The sequence below is a fragment of the Nelumbo nucifera genome, chromosome 6, assembly GCF_055504915.1.
Source record: "Nelumbo nucifera cultivar China Antique chromosome 6, China Antique-T2T, whole genome shotgun sequence".
Taxonomy (NCBI): Eukaryota; Viridiplantae; Streptophyta; class Magnoliopsida; order Proteales; family Nelumbonaceae; genus Nelumbo; species Nelumbo nucifera.
This window is the reverse complement of record NC_142654.1, coordinates 33,267,705-33,287,358: the sequence shown is the minus strand read 5'-3', so window position 1 is coordinate 33,287,358 and position 19,654 is coordinate 33,267,705. Positions and strand designations below refer to the sequence as shown.

The window sequence follows — 19,654 nt, the reverse complement described above, 5'->3', positions numbered from 1 at the left end:
ATATTTTCTTATCAGGTTTATCTTTCACTTGTTTAATTTTCCTTTCTTTTCGCTGGAGCTCAAGTAAGTTTTATGATGTTATAGGAAGATAATGAGCTGCGGCTTGTACCTGGTGATGAGTTGCGGCTTCGTTATTCAGGTGATGCAGCTCATCCAGCATGGCAGTCGGTGGGGCATGTGGTATGCTATTAATCTTTCCCCACCCTATTATAAGTTTTATATTTCATGATATCGGATTTATAAATGATCGTAACATTTTATCTATCTCTTTATTTTCTTAGAAGTTATAGTGCACTCTCCTGTAGGTGCTCATTGTATAATATTTTGGTTCTGTTTCAGATCAAGCTGACTGCACAAGAAGAGGTTGCTCTTGAGCTCCGTGCTAGCCAGGTATGATCAACTTTTATACCTTATATTGGTCAATAGAAATTTGTTGAAGGGGCAAAAAATGCTAAAAAGTGTGAGGATGAAATCTTGCAAAAGAAGCGACTACATTTTCTTGGGAACCCTTTTATAGCATCTGGACAACCACTGAAACGAGTTATTCATAATCTGAGCCACATTCATTCTTACATTTATATTGTATCTATTGGTAAAGTTGATTTTAATGTTGCGTTTTAGTTTTTACTAAATTTTCATGGGTTCAAGTTTCATACAAGTTATTTTCAATTTTGTTCATAACATATAATATCAATGTTATTTTTATTTTATTATATTAATATATAATTTTTTGATAGTTTTTAGTTTAATTTATTGAAACCATTCAATATCTTATTGCAATCCAAATCTGTCATAAATCTAATGGATAAGATCCTAATCCTATTCAAATTTGAATATAAACGAATCATGTTTGGATCTGCCTACGTCCAATCCCTTCTGATCTATTTATAGCTCTACCAAAACTGTCCATCATGGTGTCTGCTTTGTTAGGACTCTTCAAAAGGTTCCTAGGCCTACAAATTTGATCCAAATAGCCACTAGGGTTAGAACTTTTTTTTTTTTTTCCGATTTCTTTCTTGACTGCTTCATAGATACCAAGTAATCATCGTTAATGTTGTGTGAAGGGCGTTCCTGTTGATGTGAACCATGGTTTCAGTGTTGATTTTGTTTGGAAGAGTACCAGCTTTGATCGGATGCAGGGTGCAATGAAAACTTTTGCAGTGGATGAAACAAGTGTCAGTGGGTATGTACTTACTACTTAGTCATCTAATTCCATTTAATTGCTGGGGAGTGCTGTGCCCCCTTGAATTCTTTGTTAAGTGTTTGTTTTTACTCACTGTGATTCTCTCAAGTTAAGCCATGTTCTTGTAAGCTAGTTCTCTGCTTTTTTTGTGAACTTCTGACTGAAACCCAGCATAAGGGTAGCATTTTTATTCATTTTGGGAAAAAAATTATTGACTTGAAAGACGTATATTTTTTTGACAAGTTATGGTCAAACAGAACTTTTATTAATAATAGAAGAATGTATGCTTAGCTGCAGTTAGCTAGCAAGTCCCAAAGCACAGCCATGAAAACTGAAATTGATAGCTCTATATTACTATTGTCTGCCTGTTAGACCAGTCCCCTGGTACAGTTCAGTCCTATCTGTCCCTTCTTGCGCAAGAGAGTCATCATGGAGTTTGCACTCCTAGGGGTCAAATCCCCTTCCACTTTAAGTTCCATATATCCCAATGATGCAGCCAATTTAAGCTCTTCTGTGACAGGCAATTAAAACATAGCTACCTGGTACAGAAAAACCTAATAAATTCCTTCCAACTCCCATAGCCCGAGTATACAATGTGAGTTGATTGAACTAGGTCCCTGCTTGATTGAGATCATTCTGAATGTTAAGTCTCTTGCTCCTGATATTGTGCCTCAGACTCCTTGGGCCAACAGAATTGTCCCTAATTACTTGAGAGTCTCTACTAGGGCTGGATGAAACTCTAATAGCACCTAAATACTAAAAAGGGCCAATTTACAATAGAGTAAATTCCATAATTAGATAGATTGCAAGGTGTTTTTTTTTTTTTTTTTTGTGTGTGTGTGTGTGTGTGTGAGCAACTGCTCTCTCCATGTATGTGTGCCTTTCTCTCAAATCTCTCTCTCTTTACATCAGTTTGTTATTATCAATACTGATCTTGATTACAAGATTGGAAGGAAGTCAAACAAATTTCTGGATTCTGTATATTTATTGTGGCTACAAGCAATGGCATTACTGATTTTTGAATTTTGATGGGGCTTGCTGTTTGCTGCCTAGAATGTTAGGACATTTATTTTGCTCTGATGTAGAAGTGTAGAACCTGATCACAAAATGATGAAAGATATTGTATTTATCCTCTTTTTGAATGCTACTCTTTTTATTTTTGTGATCAGGCTTAGGTCCAATGCAAACTTTGTTTTTTGAACTTGTATTTCATTCAAGCCTCCCAGTGATTGGTTTTTAGAGTTCAGATGTGCTTGGAAACTGAACGTATTTCTCTAGAAACGTACTAATTTAATCCTTTACACAGATACATATACCATCACTTGCTAGGACATGAAGTTGAGGCTCAGGTGGTTCGTAATACACTACCTCGTCGTTTTGGTGCACCAGGCCTTCCAGAACTTAATGCATCACAGGTATGCCTGCTTGGCTATATGGTCAGATCTTTTATTTGTTATAAGTTTTGCATTTAGTCAGATATGTTCTTTGTTTAGGTGATGTAGGGTTTGTAGGATGAAATGTGGTAACTATACCTATGCCAATCGATTTAATAAGGTTTAAGAATTACTGATAAAAAGGTAATTTGGGTGATTAATGATGACAAGTATAGGTGGAGATTTCTGTCTACCAAAGAATGAGCAAGAGATTTAATAAAGAGAGCTTGCTATTAAAGTAACAGCAAAGAGCAAAGGGATTGGCCACTTAGAAGAAGAAATAAGAGTGAAAGAGGAATAAAAAGGAGAATAACTAACAACAACCAGAATTCCTTAAACCAAACTTTTATTCAATCAAATAAATTCTTCTAAATTGCAATTACAGTCACTCTAGTTCTATATTTAACATAAGACATTGGATCTCCATTTATAGAATCCAATTTGGACTAAGACTTATAACAAGAGTTTCTTGATATTAATAGAGAAGGAGGTAGGAAAGCCTAGTGAAGGGAGAGGACCAAAAGAGAAAACATGCAAATGTGAAAGAGAGGGTTCATTTACATGTCAGTCCCATCAATTTAACTCACCATGTTAATAACTTTTATCTACTAGGCTTACTAAGACACACTTGTAGTTTTACCAAGACACATTGAGAAACTCTTTGGAACCTTTGTACTTTCAGTTTTTGGGTAAAATAATTTGGGAATGCTTCTTACATACAACTATTGGGGGATTTGAGAAGAAGGAAATACCAAATTCAGAAACTGAGCATGTTACAGTAACCTTTTGATGAATACCTGCAGCACCAGTTGTTGCAGAAAAGATCTTAAATAGCCAAATTTCCACTAAATTATTACTCATAAAAAAAATCTATTAAAGTACCAACAACAATACAACGGGGGTCAAATGTTTTCGGAGTCCACCAATAGGGACCAGCAGAACTTTTTATCCATCAACAAAATAGAGGGGTAATATGTGGCAGGGAGTTTAACTCCCTCATGTAACTTTGATGTGCTTGGCACAGTCTATCTTGTAAATGTCTACTATTCTTTTTCAACAAATTGATACATATATTTTTTCCAGTTATCCATCAGAAAAAGGAAAAAAAAAACAACTGATCATTTGTTCCCTGCCACTAGAATAGAACGAATTTGCAATCAAATCATAAAACCAATATACAGACCAAAAGATGTTACACTATAAGGGCCCCCAACTCCTATGACTAAGAATGCAAGATGTTACACTAGTTACTTGAAGTAATTCAACTTGGAGATAGATACACATGTTAAGATTTCCACATGCTTGAATTGTTGAGTGCTTGAAGCACTTTGGTAAAATCTACTTTTGTTTCCTAGGGAGCAGAACACTGTTGCAGACAGCCTTGCAAAATCAGGGGTTTTTAGGGAAAGCTTGTATAGTGACTTCTGCTTATGTCTATACTTCTGCCTCATCTGCTTTAGCTTTCAGTACATTCACTCATGTACTTCTTCCTGTTTTAATTCAATAAAAGTTACCTTTGCTAAAAAAAATTGTATGTTATGCGTCTCTATTTTCATTTGGGATCATCATATCATCATCATTATCTAAGCCTTGCCATTCTATTCTCTTCAATGCCATATGCTTCATTAAATTATGGGATTTAAGTCATTTCTTATTACTTCTAATCAAGTCCTTTTCGGTTTGCCTCTGGATTGTCTAGCCCCTTCAACCCGTAGCAGATCACTTTTCCTAACAAGTGCTGTAGATGGTCTTCATATGCACGTTACCAAACCATTTGAGTCTATTCTCTCTTTTTATCACGTATTGATGTATAATGTATTATGATTTGAGCTAATGAGCTTTTTAAAGCTTGGCTTTCTATGTTTATGTAGAAATGCATTAATGTTTATTTATTTGTTGATTCTTTTTTTTTAAAGAATCTGTGCCTTGCTTCATCCTAGCTTGCCCTTGCACCATGCCTGTAGGGAGCTTGTAGGCCCTTGTGCTTTTGTTATGCCTCTAGTCTTTTCTGATTTCTTTTTCCTTTCTAGATATTAATACAACTTTTATAGTTAATATTCTAAAAGAAGTCATTAACACTTGATTCTATACCACATAAATCCTTAATATGATATTATCACAATCCAAGGCCCATTTCATTATTGAAGGAGCCTAAGTCATTATTTTTAATGTCAACATTAAATAGTTTTCATATGATGTTTCTTACATTCAAACTTTAAGCATCTTCCACATTGTATGCTTGATATGTTACTATTTGTCCATGTATAATTTCATATATATTTATGGTAGCACTGCCTTCATTTTGCATCTTCTGTCATGTGTGCTCTGCCCTGCATGGACACACATTTATTACCTTTCATGGGCAAATGTTTTATTTTTTCTTCCCTCCTGTACAAATGTTTTTGGTTCTCTTTTACTGTCTATTTCTATATTTAATCCAGATGTCCTATTTTTGGATTGGCAAGGAACATTTTATTAAATGATGAACTTAAAATATAGTACAACCATGTTGGAGTATCCAACAGCCCAAGCTTACAATAAGAATCACACTTTAGTCCAGAACAAGTTTTGTCTACTAACCCTTGTTTTTCTAGTGAATCTGCTATCCCATTTGTAGTTCTTCTAACCTAGTTAAAATTAAAATTGATAATCAGCTCCTTTGTTAAGGATTTTACCTCCTTAAAGGCATGCCTACAGACCCTAGGAGCTGGGTTGCTACACCTTGTCCAAGAAATAACCAGTTTTGAATCTCCTACTTCCAACTGTTGGAAGCCAAATTGCTTTGCTAATCTCAGTTCTTGCGACAATGCCAAAGTTTCAGTTCTTAGTGAGTCTCCAACTCCAATCGGTCCTGAGTACATTGCCTCCACTTTACCTGAAGAATCTCTGAACACCCCCTATTCCCGCCAATCCCTGATTGCCGAAGGAACTTCCATCAAAATTCAGTTTTATTTTGTTATATAGTGGAGGTTTCGGTTCCATGATCACCCTGTCCTTTATTCTTATGTCCTGTTTTAAAATGTTCTTTTGAAAGGTACTTATGTTCTTCATGTATGTGCAGGTTTTTGCTGTAAAGAGTGTACTGCAGAAACCGATTAGTTTAATACAAGGGCCTCCTGGCACAGGGAAAACTGTAACCTCTGCAGCCATTGTGTATCACATGGCCAAACAAGGCCAAGGGCAGGTAACTAAGCTCAACTTGCATATCTTCTGTATTTGTTGAATTTAATGTTCTAATTGATGATTTAATTATTTATTTATTCTCATCCAGGTTTTGGTTTGTGCTCCAAGTAATGTTGCTGTTGACCAACTTGCTGAAAAGATCAGTGCAACTGGTTTAAAGGTAAAAGTAATCATATGGTCATCTTTGAAAATTTTGATTGAAACAGTGATATGGATTGTTACGGCAAACTTGCTTATTGAACTGGATTGGATTGATGACATGAGATTTTGCTATAAACATGATAATACAAGTAGTATATAGCTAAGGAAGCATTATCTTGGCAACTTCACCCCCTTCATTTGGATCAAATCCATGAGGTTGATTTCTCCTTTTCTTTATTTGACCTCTTGTATGCTTACAATTCTTGTGACCTTAAAAAGAAGAGCTTTGGTGGATTATATATTTCCCATCATGCTTACAACTTATGCCCTTGTGAGGGAGAATCAGCTGATCATTTACTCCTCCACTACCAGGAGATGAAGATATTTGGCATCACTTTCTCAAGCTAAGTGGTTACAGTTGGGTTGCTTCAGAACATATTATGGACTTTCTACAACAGTGGGAAGGCAGAGGCCTTAGTAGACGAGATGAGGTTTACTGGAAAACTGATGAGTTACTGCTCACCTCGGAAGCCCCTTCGAGGGTGGCTTAACCTCCTGAAACAGAAGATGGGGGAAGAGAGGGGAAAGGTAGGAAGAAAATGACTCAGAGAGAGATGAAAGGGATATTCATTCACACCACTTATTACATGATCAGGGCCTTATATAGCTGGCCTACATGTATGCAATCATGGAGAGAATATCTTCTGGTGGCAGTGTAACTAACTCTGGAAGGCTCTGTCGCGTGTCACGCTAGCCTCTCTGTCTTATAGTGAAATGCTGTTCGGTGGTGGCCTCCTCCACTCCTATAGTTGGGTTCGGAGGGAGTGTTTGGGTCCCAACATCAGTCTGCGGGTGATAACTCGTGGAGGGGTGCAGTTGGGTTCCTTGCAACCGAAAATATTCCTTCCAGAATGAACTCAGGAAAGCAGGGTCCCAGTTTGAGACAATGGATCTTGGGGTTCCATGCAGCTTGGCGACATCTCGGATGAAGATGTAAGCCACCATTGCTGCGGTGTAAGGGTGAGGTAATGTAGAGAAATGGCTGTACTTGGTGAGACGGTCAACCACTACCGTGATAACTTTCTTTCCTGCAGAACGAGGAAGACCCATGATGAAATCCATGGAAAGGTTTTTCCACACTTGATTTGGAATCTTGAGGGGTTGTAGAAGGCCAGCGAGAGACTATAACGAGTATTTCTGCTGTTGGAAGGTTTGGCATTCGGATACATAGTGCAATACATCCTTACGCATTCCTACCCAATGATAGTGGTTGTTGAGCCTCTTTAGGGTACGTAGCACCCTTGAGTGCCCTCCCAAGGCGGAGTCATGAAACAACCTTAGCGGTTCAGCTTTGTGGGCTGAATTCTGGGCAACAACAAACCGACCCCTAAAGAAAAGATCAGGCCCTACAACTTGGTAACCAGCAACTTGTGAAGGGTCTCGCCCCCACTTATCTTTAATGACCTGCAACTACGGATCAGATCTGGCTTCTTGCCGTATAGATTCAAACAAAGGGAAGATGGGCTGAGAGCAGGTCAAATGGGCTAACTCTTCTACTCCTGATAAGGCATCAACTACTCTGTTTGCGGGCCCCAACTTATATTCTATGAGGTAGTCAAGGCCCATCAGTTTACTAAGCCAGTTTTCTTGCGAGAGTCTAGAGATTTATTGGAGCTCTTAAATGTTATTTGCTTTGGATTCTGAGGGATCTAAACTCAATAGCAGATGGATTAGCAAAGTTTGGTGCTCTTTTAGATGTTTTGTTTAGTGATAGGCTGCTACCTGTGCAATGTCTTCGGTTTCCCCTAGTCCTTTTGTATATCTTCTTGTGTGCCCCTGTTTTTTTTTGATGAATGAATAAGTAGTTTTATTAAAGAGAACAAAAAAGAGTACAATCAACCTTGGAGGAGGCACAAGATGCTACCTCCCCTTTAGGGTGAGTACAGACCTGAATCTTAAGAAAAACAGAACAGAACTATAGATTAGCCCAATACAAAGAAGCTTGAGGAACCCCTTGTTTAGCCAGAGTCTGCCAAAGCATTTACTGATCTGCTAATCCACTGGAAGTTGGCTGATACATCCCTTGTGATCCATTTTACTTTTTTCAGGAGACCTCTGTAGCCCGAAACAACACTGTTTGGATTCAGCAGCCAACCCACTACCACCTTGGAGTCTCCTTCTACTAGTAGGTTCTGCACCCCAAGTTGGTTAGCAAGTTGTAGGCCTTGTACAGCTGCTAGCATTTAAGCCCTAGGTGAATCTCCTACTCCAACTGGACCTGAGAATAAAGAGAAAATGTTGCTGTCCTTGTCCCTCAAAACCCCTCCAATGCCTGAGGGCCCTGGGTTGCCTTGGCTGCTACCATCAAAGTTCAGCTTCACGACCCCTTCTGGAGGAGGTGTCCACCTTACTTGTGTCCTATTCTTTTTAGAGACTACAGGTGGCCAGCTTTCTCTAATGAGTAAAAAAAAGTTTTTTTGCTTGTATTTCACCCTATGATGCTAGTGAGAAAAAAAGAACACCTCTATCTGTCATATCCTACCAGATCATCACATAGCCAACTCACCCTCGCTTCTGCTTAATACACTAGTGCTAGTGAGAAGAACACCACCCTCTCTTTATACCCTATTTTTCTTGATGAATGATAATAAATTTATTAATTTAGAAGCAGATTTAGAGTGAGTTCATACAACATCCCAGGGAGAAGTGCGAGCTGCAGCCTCTCCTTGAATCTTACAAGTAAACTAGGAAAGAAAAGCAAGAATCACAACTGAGCCCAAAACAATTCTTCCCTATTTACCCCTTGCTTTAGCTAACGGATCTGACAAAGTATTTGCTGATCTCCCCACCCACTGTACAGTGACCCACATATTCCTTCTCAACCAACTAAATTTCTTCATTTCATTCTTGTAACGCCATATAGCCTCTTCAGGATTTTTCAACCAACCCACCACCACTTTGGAATCCCCCTCATTGTTAGGTGTTGTACCCCCAACTGGTTTGCAAATTGCACTCCTTGTACATCAGCTAAAAGTTCTGCCCTGATGGAGTCCCCAATTACCAAGGGACCTGAGTAGAGCAACAAAATCTCTCCCTTCTCGTTTCTCAAAGCACCCCCCATTTCGGATAATCCTGGATTACCCATGCTACTTCCATCAAAGTTAAACTTCAGCTTCGGATGGAGGAGACCATCTTGTAATTGATTTGTCTTTTAGGGATGAACATCTCGCTACTGTTGACTAATTTCTCCAAAGGTCATTAAAGTAGAATTGATGAAAGATTTCCAAGGTCTTCAGCCAAGGTATTGCCTTATTTAACACACAGTCTTTCAATTCTTGATTGCTCATTTCCTTTTCTTGAAAAATTCTAACATTCCTTTCTTCCCAAAGAGTCCAAATCAAGGCGGCACGAGCACATCTCCACATAATTCTCCCTATTTTTTTAGGCCAATAAAAGGTAGAATGGTTGAAGAGCATGTGAACTTTTGCTGGTAGACTCCAACTACTCCCAAACAACGAAAGTAGCCAAGCCCTAAGGTTTGCAGAAAAGGGACAAGATATTAATAGGTGGTAACAATCCTCACCGTGAGCTCTACAGAGGATACACCAATTAGGAGAAATACAGAGGAAATGTCTTCTCTTTTGTAGGTTATCTAGAGTGTTTACTTTCCCATGGAATACTTCCCAACAAAACGCCATAATTTTTTGGGGAATTGGCTTGCACCAAATTTCTTTTGACGGAAAGGGTTGGTGAGTAGAAAGTTGAGAGATGGACTTGAAGAAAGAAGCACAAGCGAAGGTTCCATTGGGTCTAGGAGTCCATACCCTCTTATCAGGCTTGGAGGGATCCAAACAAACCTGATTAAGACAACCAAGCAAAACAAAAAGAGATTCAATTTCATCATCCCTAAGTCCTCTACGAAACCCAAAATCCCAAGTAGGATCTAAGGGTGTTCCCAAAGGTGAGACAAATTTTGAGACCACCTCTTTTTTGTAGAAAGAAACAGAAAATAGCGAAGGGAACGAATCCTTTAAAGGTGTGTCTCCTACCCAAATATCCTCCCAAAATGAACAGTGTTGCCATAACAAACTTCATACCTGATAAAATTGAGGAATTGAGGAAGGGTGTTGTGAATGGCCTTCCAAGGTGCTGCTAGGTTCGCTTGCCTTTATACACTAGCAGCCCATCCATTCTCTGACCTCCCATGAATGCTTCCCACCACCTCATGCCACAATCTCTCTCTTTCCAATGGCCATTGCCACAACATTGCCACAACCATTTCCCTAACAGAGCTTGATTTTTTCTAGTTACCCTCCGAAGTCCCAAACCTCCCTCTTCTTTACTTCTGCACACAATTTCCCAATTAACCAAGTGATCCTTTTTTTCTTGTCTCGACTCCCATAAGAATTCTCTCATCAACTTCTCCAGTTTCCTAGCTTCTCTAATTGGTATCCTAAAAACAAACAAAAAATAGGTAGGTAAGTTAGCCAAGGTAGCTCTTATTAGGGTAATTCTCCTTCCTAAAGAGACATAATTCCTCTTCCATGAGGCTAATCTCTTCTCAAACTTTTCTATCGCTGGGGTCCAAAATCTACTCTCCCTAGGATTTGCCCCTAAAGGAAGCCCTAAATATGACATAGGCCAAGCAGAGGTGGAACACTCAAGACACTCCGCAATAGCCTCGACCTCCCCTACCTCCAAATTTATACCCGCTATGCAGCTCTTTTCCAAATTTATTCACAAATTAGAAATACTTTCAAATCCTTCGATTAGCTTCCTTAGGTTTGCTACCTTTTCGCTATAACCTCCTTCACAAAAGATCATTAGGTCATCTACAAATTGAAGGTGGGTGACGGGGACTTGGTGTCTTCCTATTCTCCAACCCCTAATGGCATCTTCACTGTCAGCCTTAGTAACGATCCTACTAATCACATCAACTACTAAGGTAAAAAGGAAGGGTGAGAGTGGATCCCCTTGCCTGGCACCCTGCAAGTTGGAAAAAAGTCCCTCACCATACCATTTACCAGAATAGAATAGTGACAAGTACTGATACACCCAAAAATCCAACTACACCACTTGTCCCCAAATCCATAGTTTCGCATAACCTCTAATAGAAACTCCCAGTCCATCAAACCATAGGCCTTTTCAAGATCCAATTTACAAATGAAACCTCTCTTCCTAGACCTTTTCATTTCCTCCACACACTCATTCGCAATTAAGATCTGATCTGTTATTTGTCACCCTTGAATGAAAGCCCCCTAGGTTTCACTAATGATAGAAGGGAGGACTGTTTTGATCCTCAACAAGAGCACTTTAGCCAGAATTTTATAGATGCTTGTCACCAGACTAATAAGCCTATAATCTTTTGGGTGGTTGGCATCATTCTTCTTAGGTATCAAGGCCAAAAATGTGGCATTAATTCTAGGGCTTATAATGTGATTGTCTGCAATTTCCTTAAAGACGTCAACTAAATTCTCTTTCAACACCTCCCAACAGTCTTGATAAAAACCCATTGTAAAGCCATTTGGACCTGGAGCCTTGGATCTATCCATTAGAAAGACAACTTTCTTAATCTCTTCTTCCTCGAAATCCCTTTCCAGCCGCCTTGCCACTCCGTCATCAATTCTTGGCCATTCCATCCCTTCCACGAATGCTCTCTCACTCAAAGGTCTTTTATAAATCGATTTGAAGTGGTCCACATATTTTTTGGCTTTGTCATCCTGGTTGGTAATCAGCTCCTCTCCTATCTCTAGCTTGGTCACAAGATTCTTTCTTCGTCTCCCATTTGCCAAATCATGGAAAAATCTAGTGTTCCCATCGCCTTCCTTAATCCACTTGTGTCTAGATTTTTGTCTCCAACTGATTTCTTCCCTCAGTAACACCTCTTCCAAATCCTTTTTCAATTGTCTCCTTAACACTCTATCCTCCTCGGTCAACCCATTTTGAGATTCCTTTACATCCAAGTTTTCTATTCGAGAGATTAGGCACACTTTTTGCTCCTCAATTCTACCAAAATGATCGCTATTCCACTCTTTTATTTTGGCTCTCAACCTTTTTAATCTCGTATGAAACTTGATCCCCTTCCATTTTACCCCCCTCTCCTCCTCACCCCACCATTCCTTCACTTTTTTCACAAAATCTGGTTGGGTAAGCCACATGTTTTCGAATCTAAAAGGTTTGGGTCCTGTAGGAAAAAACTTAGTACCTATCTGGATAGGACAGTGATCGGAGGTGACCTTGGGTAACGCTCTAGCAATCAAGTTTGTCAAACTATTCTCCCAGGCATGGTTAAATAAGAACCTGTCCAACTTCGAACACAAAGGGGTTTCCTGAAGGTTGGACCAAGTGTAACTGGCTTGCAGCAGAGGTATTTCCTTCAATTCACATTCTTCAATAAATTTCCTCATGCTTGTTGTAATTACCCGTTGGGGATTACTGGTTTCATCTGAGAGTCTAGTGACATTAAAATCCCCGCCCAGGCACCAAGGGCCATCTCATAGCCCCTTGATTGCATATAGTTCCTCCCACATCTCATTCCTCTCTCTATAGGAATTGGGGCCATAAACATTGGTTAAGACCCATACACACCCATCCTCTACATTCTTACACTTAATGGAAACTGAGAATCTGCCTATCAATTCTTCCACTACATCCACCACATCCTCCCTCCATAGTGTTACGATCCCCCCCGAGGCTCCCCAAGAAGGAGACGAGCTCCAACCTAAACCTCTAGACCTCCAAAAACTCCTCACCCATCTCCCATCTAATTCCATCATTTTGGATTCTTGTAACAACACAATATCGGGTTTTTTCCCTTCAGAGTAAGTCTTTGATCACCCTTCTCTTTCTTGCACTTCCTAACCCTCTTACATTCCAGCTAATAATTTTCATCGAGACAAAATAGCAAAAAACCCATGAAAAGGCCATAATCTCCTCATTTTAGCCTCTTTCTTTTCTCATACAACAATCATCCTCCCTTTCTTTTCTCCATCCTTTTCTGCTAATGTCTGAGGAAGAATTTTACCCTGCTCACACTTATTTTGGCTACAACACCTCTCTAAGAATCCTTCCTTTTTTTTTTTAGTTCCTCCATCATTGTACAGATCAACTCCCAAATTCTGTCTGCCTCCCCCTTACTACTTCCTTCCATCACCCTTTCTCTTGCATCAGAACCTCCTGGATGGGAAGCTGGAATATCTGTTATAGGCCTAGCACACAAGTCAGTACCTAAAAAAGAATTGACACCCATACCTGGTAAGACGGGGGTAGGACTAGAATCACTGGAATTGAGTTGCTGACAGACGACAAATGGTTTTAAGGCCTTTCTCCTTTTTGGACAAAGTTGTGAAGTAGACATAGTGAAAGAATCACTTCCTGACAACCTACCCACTTGGAAATCCTTTCTCTGTGTTTCCGACACTGGAATACCCACATCCATCCTCACGGCCGATTCTTGTCCCTCTCCACTAACATCTTGTAATTCATTAGACTTAGGGTCAGCTCCTTCGACGTAGGGAAGAGGAGTTTTCACAGCTTTAGGACCATTTTCTTCGCCATGTCTAGTCTTCCCGCTACCTGGTTCTTCAATCTCTTCCTCTAAAAACAACAGCTCTGTATGCAAACTTTCTATTTCAAGTAAATCGTTGTTGCTTTTCGGAGACAGACTTCCCAAACTTACAGTTTCGTCTCTATCAGAATCGTCACTGTTGTTTTGTTCACTCAACCAATCTTCAAACCCTGTTCTGTTCAAATAACTAGGCTTCAGGTATCTTGGGTTGTGCCTATCTGGTGGGAGACGGTTCGCTAGGTTGGATGGGATCCACTGTAGAGCCTTGAGACTGAGAGTCATGAGATTTTGCGCTTGAATTGTTCGACCGAAAGGAGGGATTCGGGGTAGAAAAAGATAGACGCTTAATCTCGTTTATCAGCTCATCCCTCCTCTCAGTCACGTGCTTACTTAAAGGGTCCCTTGGCCCATCTGTCTTGTAATGGGCCTTGGGCTCAGAACTTGTAATATAAGAACCCAGCTTTAAAACCTTTACTTAAGTTGCCTTCTCCGGCCCACCAGAAAAGGGATCCACTCGACTTGGCCTATTTTCTAAGTCTTTTCCTCCCACGTGACCTCTTAACAAATCACGCCCCCCTGTTTTAATTGTCGAAACAGCAACCCTCCCTGTCTGAGGTTGCTGGTTCAGCCCTCGCCCTCTTCCATTAGACATTGGTATATTTTTGTCTATTTCCCCTGACACCACCTGCGCAAAAGATCTGCCATTTGTCATAGCCTTTTCTTGCTTTCTACAGGTTTGACCTTCCATCTGCCCCAAAGCTTTTTGGCTTCCCAGAATTTGTTGGCCCTTTTTAGTGAAACATTCCTTCCCATTTGAATTAACCAATCTCACAAGTCCACGTAATGCTTCTTCTTCCTCCTTCTCCCCTCCTACCATACGAGCCTCCTTCCACAGCCTTGCTTCAATGGAGGATGCTAGCCACACAGAGACAAAACTCCCCTCTGTTTGTACCTCTACCTTTCGTGGAATGCCTTCTGGCTTCACACCACTTAGCAGGATTGCTACTGAATAAAGATCATACCAGAAAACTCCTTTCAAGATTCCTCCACACAATACTCCTATAAACTCTGCTACTTCTTGTTTCCACAGATGTAATGGCAAGCCTATTACACGCACCACCACACCATTTTTGACAAATAAATCCTTGGAGTTGGATGTTAGATTCCATTTAAAGACTGTGAATGATCCGAATCAGCCTGAATGTTGATAGCTGATATTTCCAATTCATTCTCTACTGAATCTAGGAGGGCTTTACAGTTATCAAAGGGGGTTACTATGAAGACACTCTTCAGCTTCAACCTGGTTGCCAGTAAGTCAGCTACCCTCCTCCAATCATTAACCTTTTCCTTGGCTTGTATCACAAACTTACTATCCCACTCTTCTCTCTCTAGACCTCCCACCATTCTGCATTGGCCTTTTGTTTTTGCCATGACCACTGGCCCTTGTTCTACCCTGCTGTTGCTGAGATATGCCTTCTCCTCCCTTATGGAGGCTTTTTTATCATTTGCTACTCTTTGAGTTAAAAACTCTTTGAGCAACCAGTCAACTTCCGCCCATCCTTGGCTCTGTTTTCCTGCTGGTAGACACACCAGTTGCCTTCGTCCCTTACCAAAAAATTCAGCCAAAGCTATGAAGAAGCCTTTTTCTATTCCTCTTATATTCAACAACATATCTTCTCCTTTCTAATGTACTAAAATCCTGCCAGTTTATCTGCTTTCCTTTTGAACAAGTCCAGCCTTGAACTCTCTTAGCCACTCGATCACTTCTAATCCTTCCAGCAATATTGTACCCTTTTTCGCTTCCCTTACCTTCAGGCTTACCTTCCCCTTGATTCTCATTTCTTCGAACAGGAAATTTTTTGCTTCTATCTTCAAGGATCTCCTCCACTGACGTGCCTGCACGAACTCCATTTCTTTTTCCTCTTAAACTAGTTATTCAATTCTTTATACCCTATTTGCATTATACGAGACGCTGGTGTCCTGGTGACAGAAAGAAGGGGGATGCCAATAATAAAAACCTCTGTTCCTTGTTGATAAGCCATATGCCTAAACCCTAAACTTAAGTTTTTATAGTTGTTGACTTTTTATCAAGTCAGAAACCTGTTTAAATAGAGATAGGCATACTTGTCATATATTGTGAGTTATCTTTTTTGTTATTTGGAAGATTTTGACCAAATTATGTTTTAACTTTATCCACTTTTGTTAGAGTTGAATTAATTTATTTGTTCATTTGTTGTGTTAAATTTTGTCATATTTCATTCTGGTATTAGTTCTCTAAATGCATTATTTAGTGGCAAATGTGTTACCAAGGTGCACTATGATAAATCACTTATTTCTACCATCAACTTTAAACTCAGTTCTTTAATTGTTAACGGTTTTCAGCTCAGGAGTTAACTGTTCATTTTATTATTATTATTATTATTTTTGTGTAGGCATTGAAACAACTTGCTTTGTTAACTGATCTATGATATATGTTTACTTCTCAGGTTGTCAGGCTTTGTGCTAAATCAAGGGAAGCTGTGAGCTCTCCTGTTGAGCATTTAACATTGCATTATCAGGTTTGTGATTGGCTTGCTTATACATGGGTGCAATTTGTCTGCCTGAGTTAAACAACTTCAACTGCATCAGGCTGAGGCCCATTTGCAATTTGACAAATGCTTAATCCAACCTGACCCATGTTGCAGTACAGTCACATTCAACATGGTGAACTTATGGGGTATAATTCACATTTATATGCTTTCTGTACAACATGACTCTATGTACGGTTTGTACAGGTCCGACATCTTGATACATCTGAAAAGAGTGAACTTCATAAGCTGCAGCAACTGAAGGATGAACAAGGTTTGCACTTTTTAGCACTTTTTTGCTTCTCCATTTTGTTGGATGGGAATATCCAGTATGTTATTTTTGTCATTCTTTTGTATTCCTACTAGAGAATGGCCCCATGTACTAAGTACAGGGCTAGTATTCTCATATTTTTTTTTATTCATTATTCTGATAAGCTTTATTTGACATCCACTTTTTCGTTATTTAATTAAATAGTAAATCAAGTTTTATTTCTAAATAATAACCTACTTTATGAATCTTATATCATATGATATGAGTTTTGTTTTTTGTTTTCTTTTTAGTGGAGGCAACTACCACTAACCTTTTTGAAAGTGGAGGTAACTACCACTAAGCTTTTGTTTGAGAGCGGGAGTAACCACTTTTGGGATGCTCATTCTTGAGAAAATATGATGCCACTTTTCTGAGGGAGAAGCTCTCTAATCTGATGACTTTGTTTTAATATATATTATATATACTTAGATTAGATTAACACTATAGAAATTTATTTTGTTTGGGTTCAATTGACACATGCTGGTGTATGCTATTTGAACCCTTGAAGACTTAAAGTAGGAAGAACTTGATGTTTTGTCCAATCAACACATTCTTCTTCCTTTTTTTTTGTTTTCCTAGGACAAAAACATGAGCTCAGTCCATGTATTTTCTGAAATTTATTTTCTTTCTTATTTTTCTTTTCATGAATATGTTGATTTTCTAAGATGAGTTAATTGTAACATGGTTTCAAACACTGGGGGAAAGGGGGATAAGTCACTACTTTGGGGAGATTTGAGTTCTTGGCACTTTATTATTCTTGTAATTATATCCCTTTTTTCCAAATCAATGTAATTGCCTGTCACCAATAAAAAACATGTTGGTTTTCTATGCTCAGTATGCAATTTATGCTTTTTTTATGAATATTATCGATAATTATTAGTGAAAGATGGTTGTTGGTTGTACGAAACCTAAGGAGTTACCCTAGGATTCAAGCCTTTGAGGTTTTTATGCACCTAGGTGACAAGGGACCCCCTCGATTCCTAGCCTGCCTTGGTGCCTTGAAAACCTTGTGACTGACATCTAAACACACACACACACACAAACAAAGAATGAAAGATATGTTTAGGGGAACCTGCCTTGGCGCCTTCAAAACCATGTGACTGACATCTAAGCACACAAACAAAGATCTGTTTACTAGCATATTATTTTCCACCTTTTGGATGCAAATAAACATTCACACATCTATTGTCATGTAGCCTCTTGTTGATATAGGCTTTGTCATTGTATCTGAGCCTTGATTATATGCTGGAATCTAGAATGTTTATGTATGGAAATATATAATTATCTTAAAGCAATCTTTTCTTTTTCTCAATAGCTGTTTCTGCTTGGTGTTTGTTTAGTTTTGAGTGCCAGACTCTCCTTGTTTGAATTCTAAGGTTTAGTTTTTTATTTCTCAAGTTCAAATTCATCCAAAAGCACATTTTGGGTGTAAATTTCTTATATATCATCAGATGTGCCATTTGCATCATGATTATTTTTAAGATTGATATGACATGTTTTGGTTGATCACAAGATGTTTAAATAATTAATTTTGTTTATTTGTTTATTATATAGCTAGTTCTTTACATAATTCTTGACCTTGGTTATCATTTAAAGGTGATTTTTTAATGTAAAAAAGGTGACTCGTGGATGGAAATTATAGTTTATCTGGTAAGAGTCTTGGTATATTGGCTGGTAGCACAAAGAAGCAGTACAATTTTGCTAAGCAGCATAGCCAAACTTATGCTGTTGGTGTGATAGGTGCTTTGGTGGTTGAACTGTTATTTGGTTAATACTTATTTTGTATATTCTGTATATGCCATTGTACAATCCCTCTTTTACATGATTAAGTTTTGTATTTTCTTCTTATTAATGCAATACTTTATCAGAAAAAAATGTGTCAACTGATATTCCCCTGTCCCCATTTATCTGATGCCTTTACTTTTTATAGGTGAACTGTCTAGTAGTGATGAGAAGAAGTACAAGGCCTTGAAAAGGGCAACCGAGAGGGAAATATCTCAGAGTGCTGATGTTATCTGTTGCACATGTGTTGGTGCTGGGGATCCTCGACTGGCAAATTTTAGATTCCGCCAGGTTGATAAATTTGCCTATATGACTACATACCTAAATGTGCAATATCATGTTTCTAGTGTTGATTGGTAAGATCTTGTGTTCTACTTCCAGGTTCTTATTGATGAGTCTACCCAGGCAACAGAACCTGAATGCCTGATTCCTTTAGTGCTTGGTGTGAAACAGGTGCTTGACGGTTTAGTATACTCCTATCTAACAGTTGCTATTGTCACTTCAGTATCTAACTATGTTTCTTTCCAAATTAGGTTGTTCTTGTTGGAGACCACTGTCAACTTGGTCCTGTGATCATGTGCAAGAAAGCAGCGCGAGCCGGGCTAGCCCAATCTCTCTTTGAACGACTTGTACTTCTTGGTGTGAAACCATTTAGATTGCAGGTACATTGGTCTGTTTTATATTTACTTAGCACACATAGGCTTGTATTATTCCATTCCTGGAATCCTGTCCTACCTTTATAATTTAGAGTATTGAAAAACTTTAACATCTCATTAAATATACATTTTGGTGTGGCTTGTTCATTAACTTGCCCATAGATTCAGCTCTTGACTGAACTCTGGATTTGAATGCTTTGTTTTATATATTTTTCTTTATCAGTGTAAAAGACCATATTGTGGAAATTTGGTGAATAAAAGATGGTTGTGTGCTTGCAATAGTATGGACTAGTGTGGGTAATGCTCTTTTGAATCAACCATAGTTAATTATGTGGGTTTGCAGATGCACATAACTATTCATGGAAGGTTGATTGTGCAAGATGATACTTAGCTTGAAATTAGTACTTTTTTGGGCAATTTATCCTAGTAATTTGACTTCATATGTCAAAGATGAAGTCAAGGAAGTGGCCAAAGGGTTGGATTCTTTTATAAGCTGGAGTGTTCTGTTATTATTGTTGATTTGTAGTGTACTTAGTGTTTCTTTAGGAAGTTTGTGGTATTAATGCACATTGAAGCTAAATCAAGTTATTGTGTTTTCTTATTTTTTAGCAGTAGTAATAATTAGATTTATCATTATGTTAAGGAAGCCCCACAATCCCAATAGAAAGGGAAGGAGAACTGGTGCAACAAAACAGCCAAAGGCTGACATGCTCCAAATATTATCACCTTTAATCCAATGTCAAAGATTTAAACCTTGTTAAGAAGCCCCCCACACTAGCAGTCTGGCTTTTCTCTGGTCACTTCAGCTCTTCATAACTAATCGGGAAGGCTA

The 19,654-nt window shown here is 38.8% G+C and overlaps 1 protein-coding gene across 1 annotated transcript in view; it reads left to right on the top strand.

Annotated features, from left to right (window-relative positions):
• LOC104606417 (regulator of nonsense transcripts 1 homolog) overlaps positions 1–19,654 on the top strand; it is a 51,952-nt gene that overhangs the window by 5,836 nt on the left and 26,462 nt on the right. The window contains exons 6-16 of the mRNA XM_010271592.3: positions 85–180; positions 340–390; positions 1,065–1,183; positions 2,490–2,598; positions 5,678–5,800; positions 5,888–5,959; positions 15,994–16,065; positions 16,282–16,348; positions 18,315–18,457; positions 18,548–18,619; positions 18,700–18,828. Coding sequence (XP_010269894.1) covers positions 85–180; positions 340–390; positions 1,065–1,183; positions 2,490–2,598; positions 5,678–5,800; positions 5,888–5,959; positions 15,994–16,065; positions 16,282–16,348; positions 18,315–18,457; positions 18,548–18,619; positions 18,700–18,828 — 1,053 coding nt within the window. The remainder of the gene's footprint in view (positions 1–84; positions 181–339; positions 391–1,064; positions 1,184–2,489; positions 2,599–5,677; positions 5,801–5,887; positions 5,960–15,993; positions 16,066–16,281; positions 16,349–18,314; positions 18,458–18,547; positions 18,620–18,699; positions 18,829–19,654) is intronic.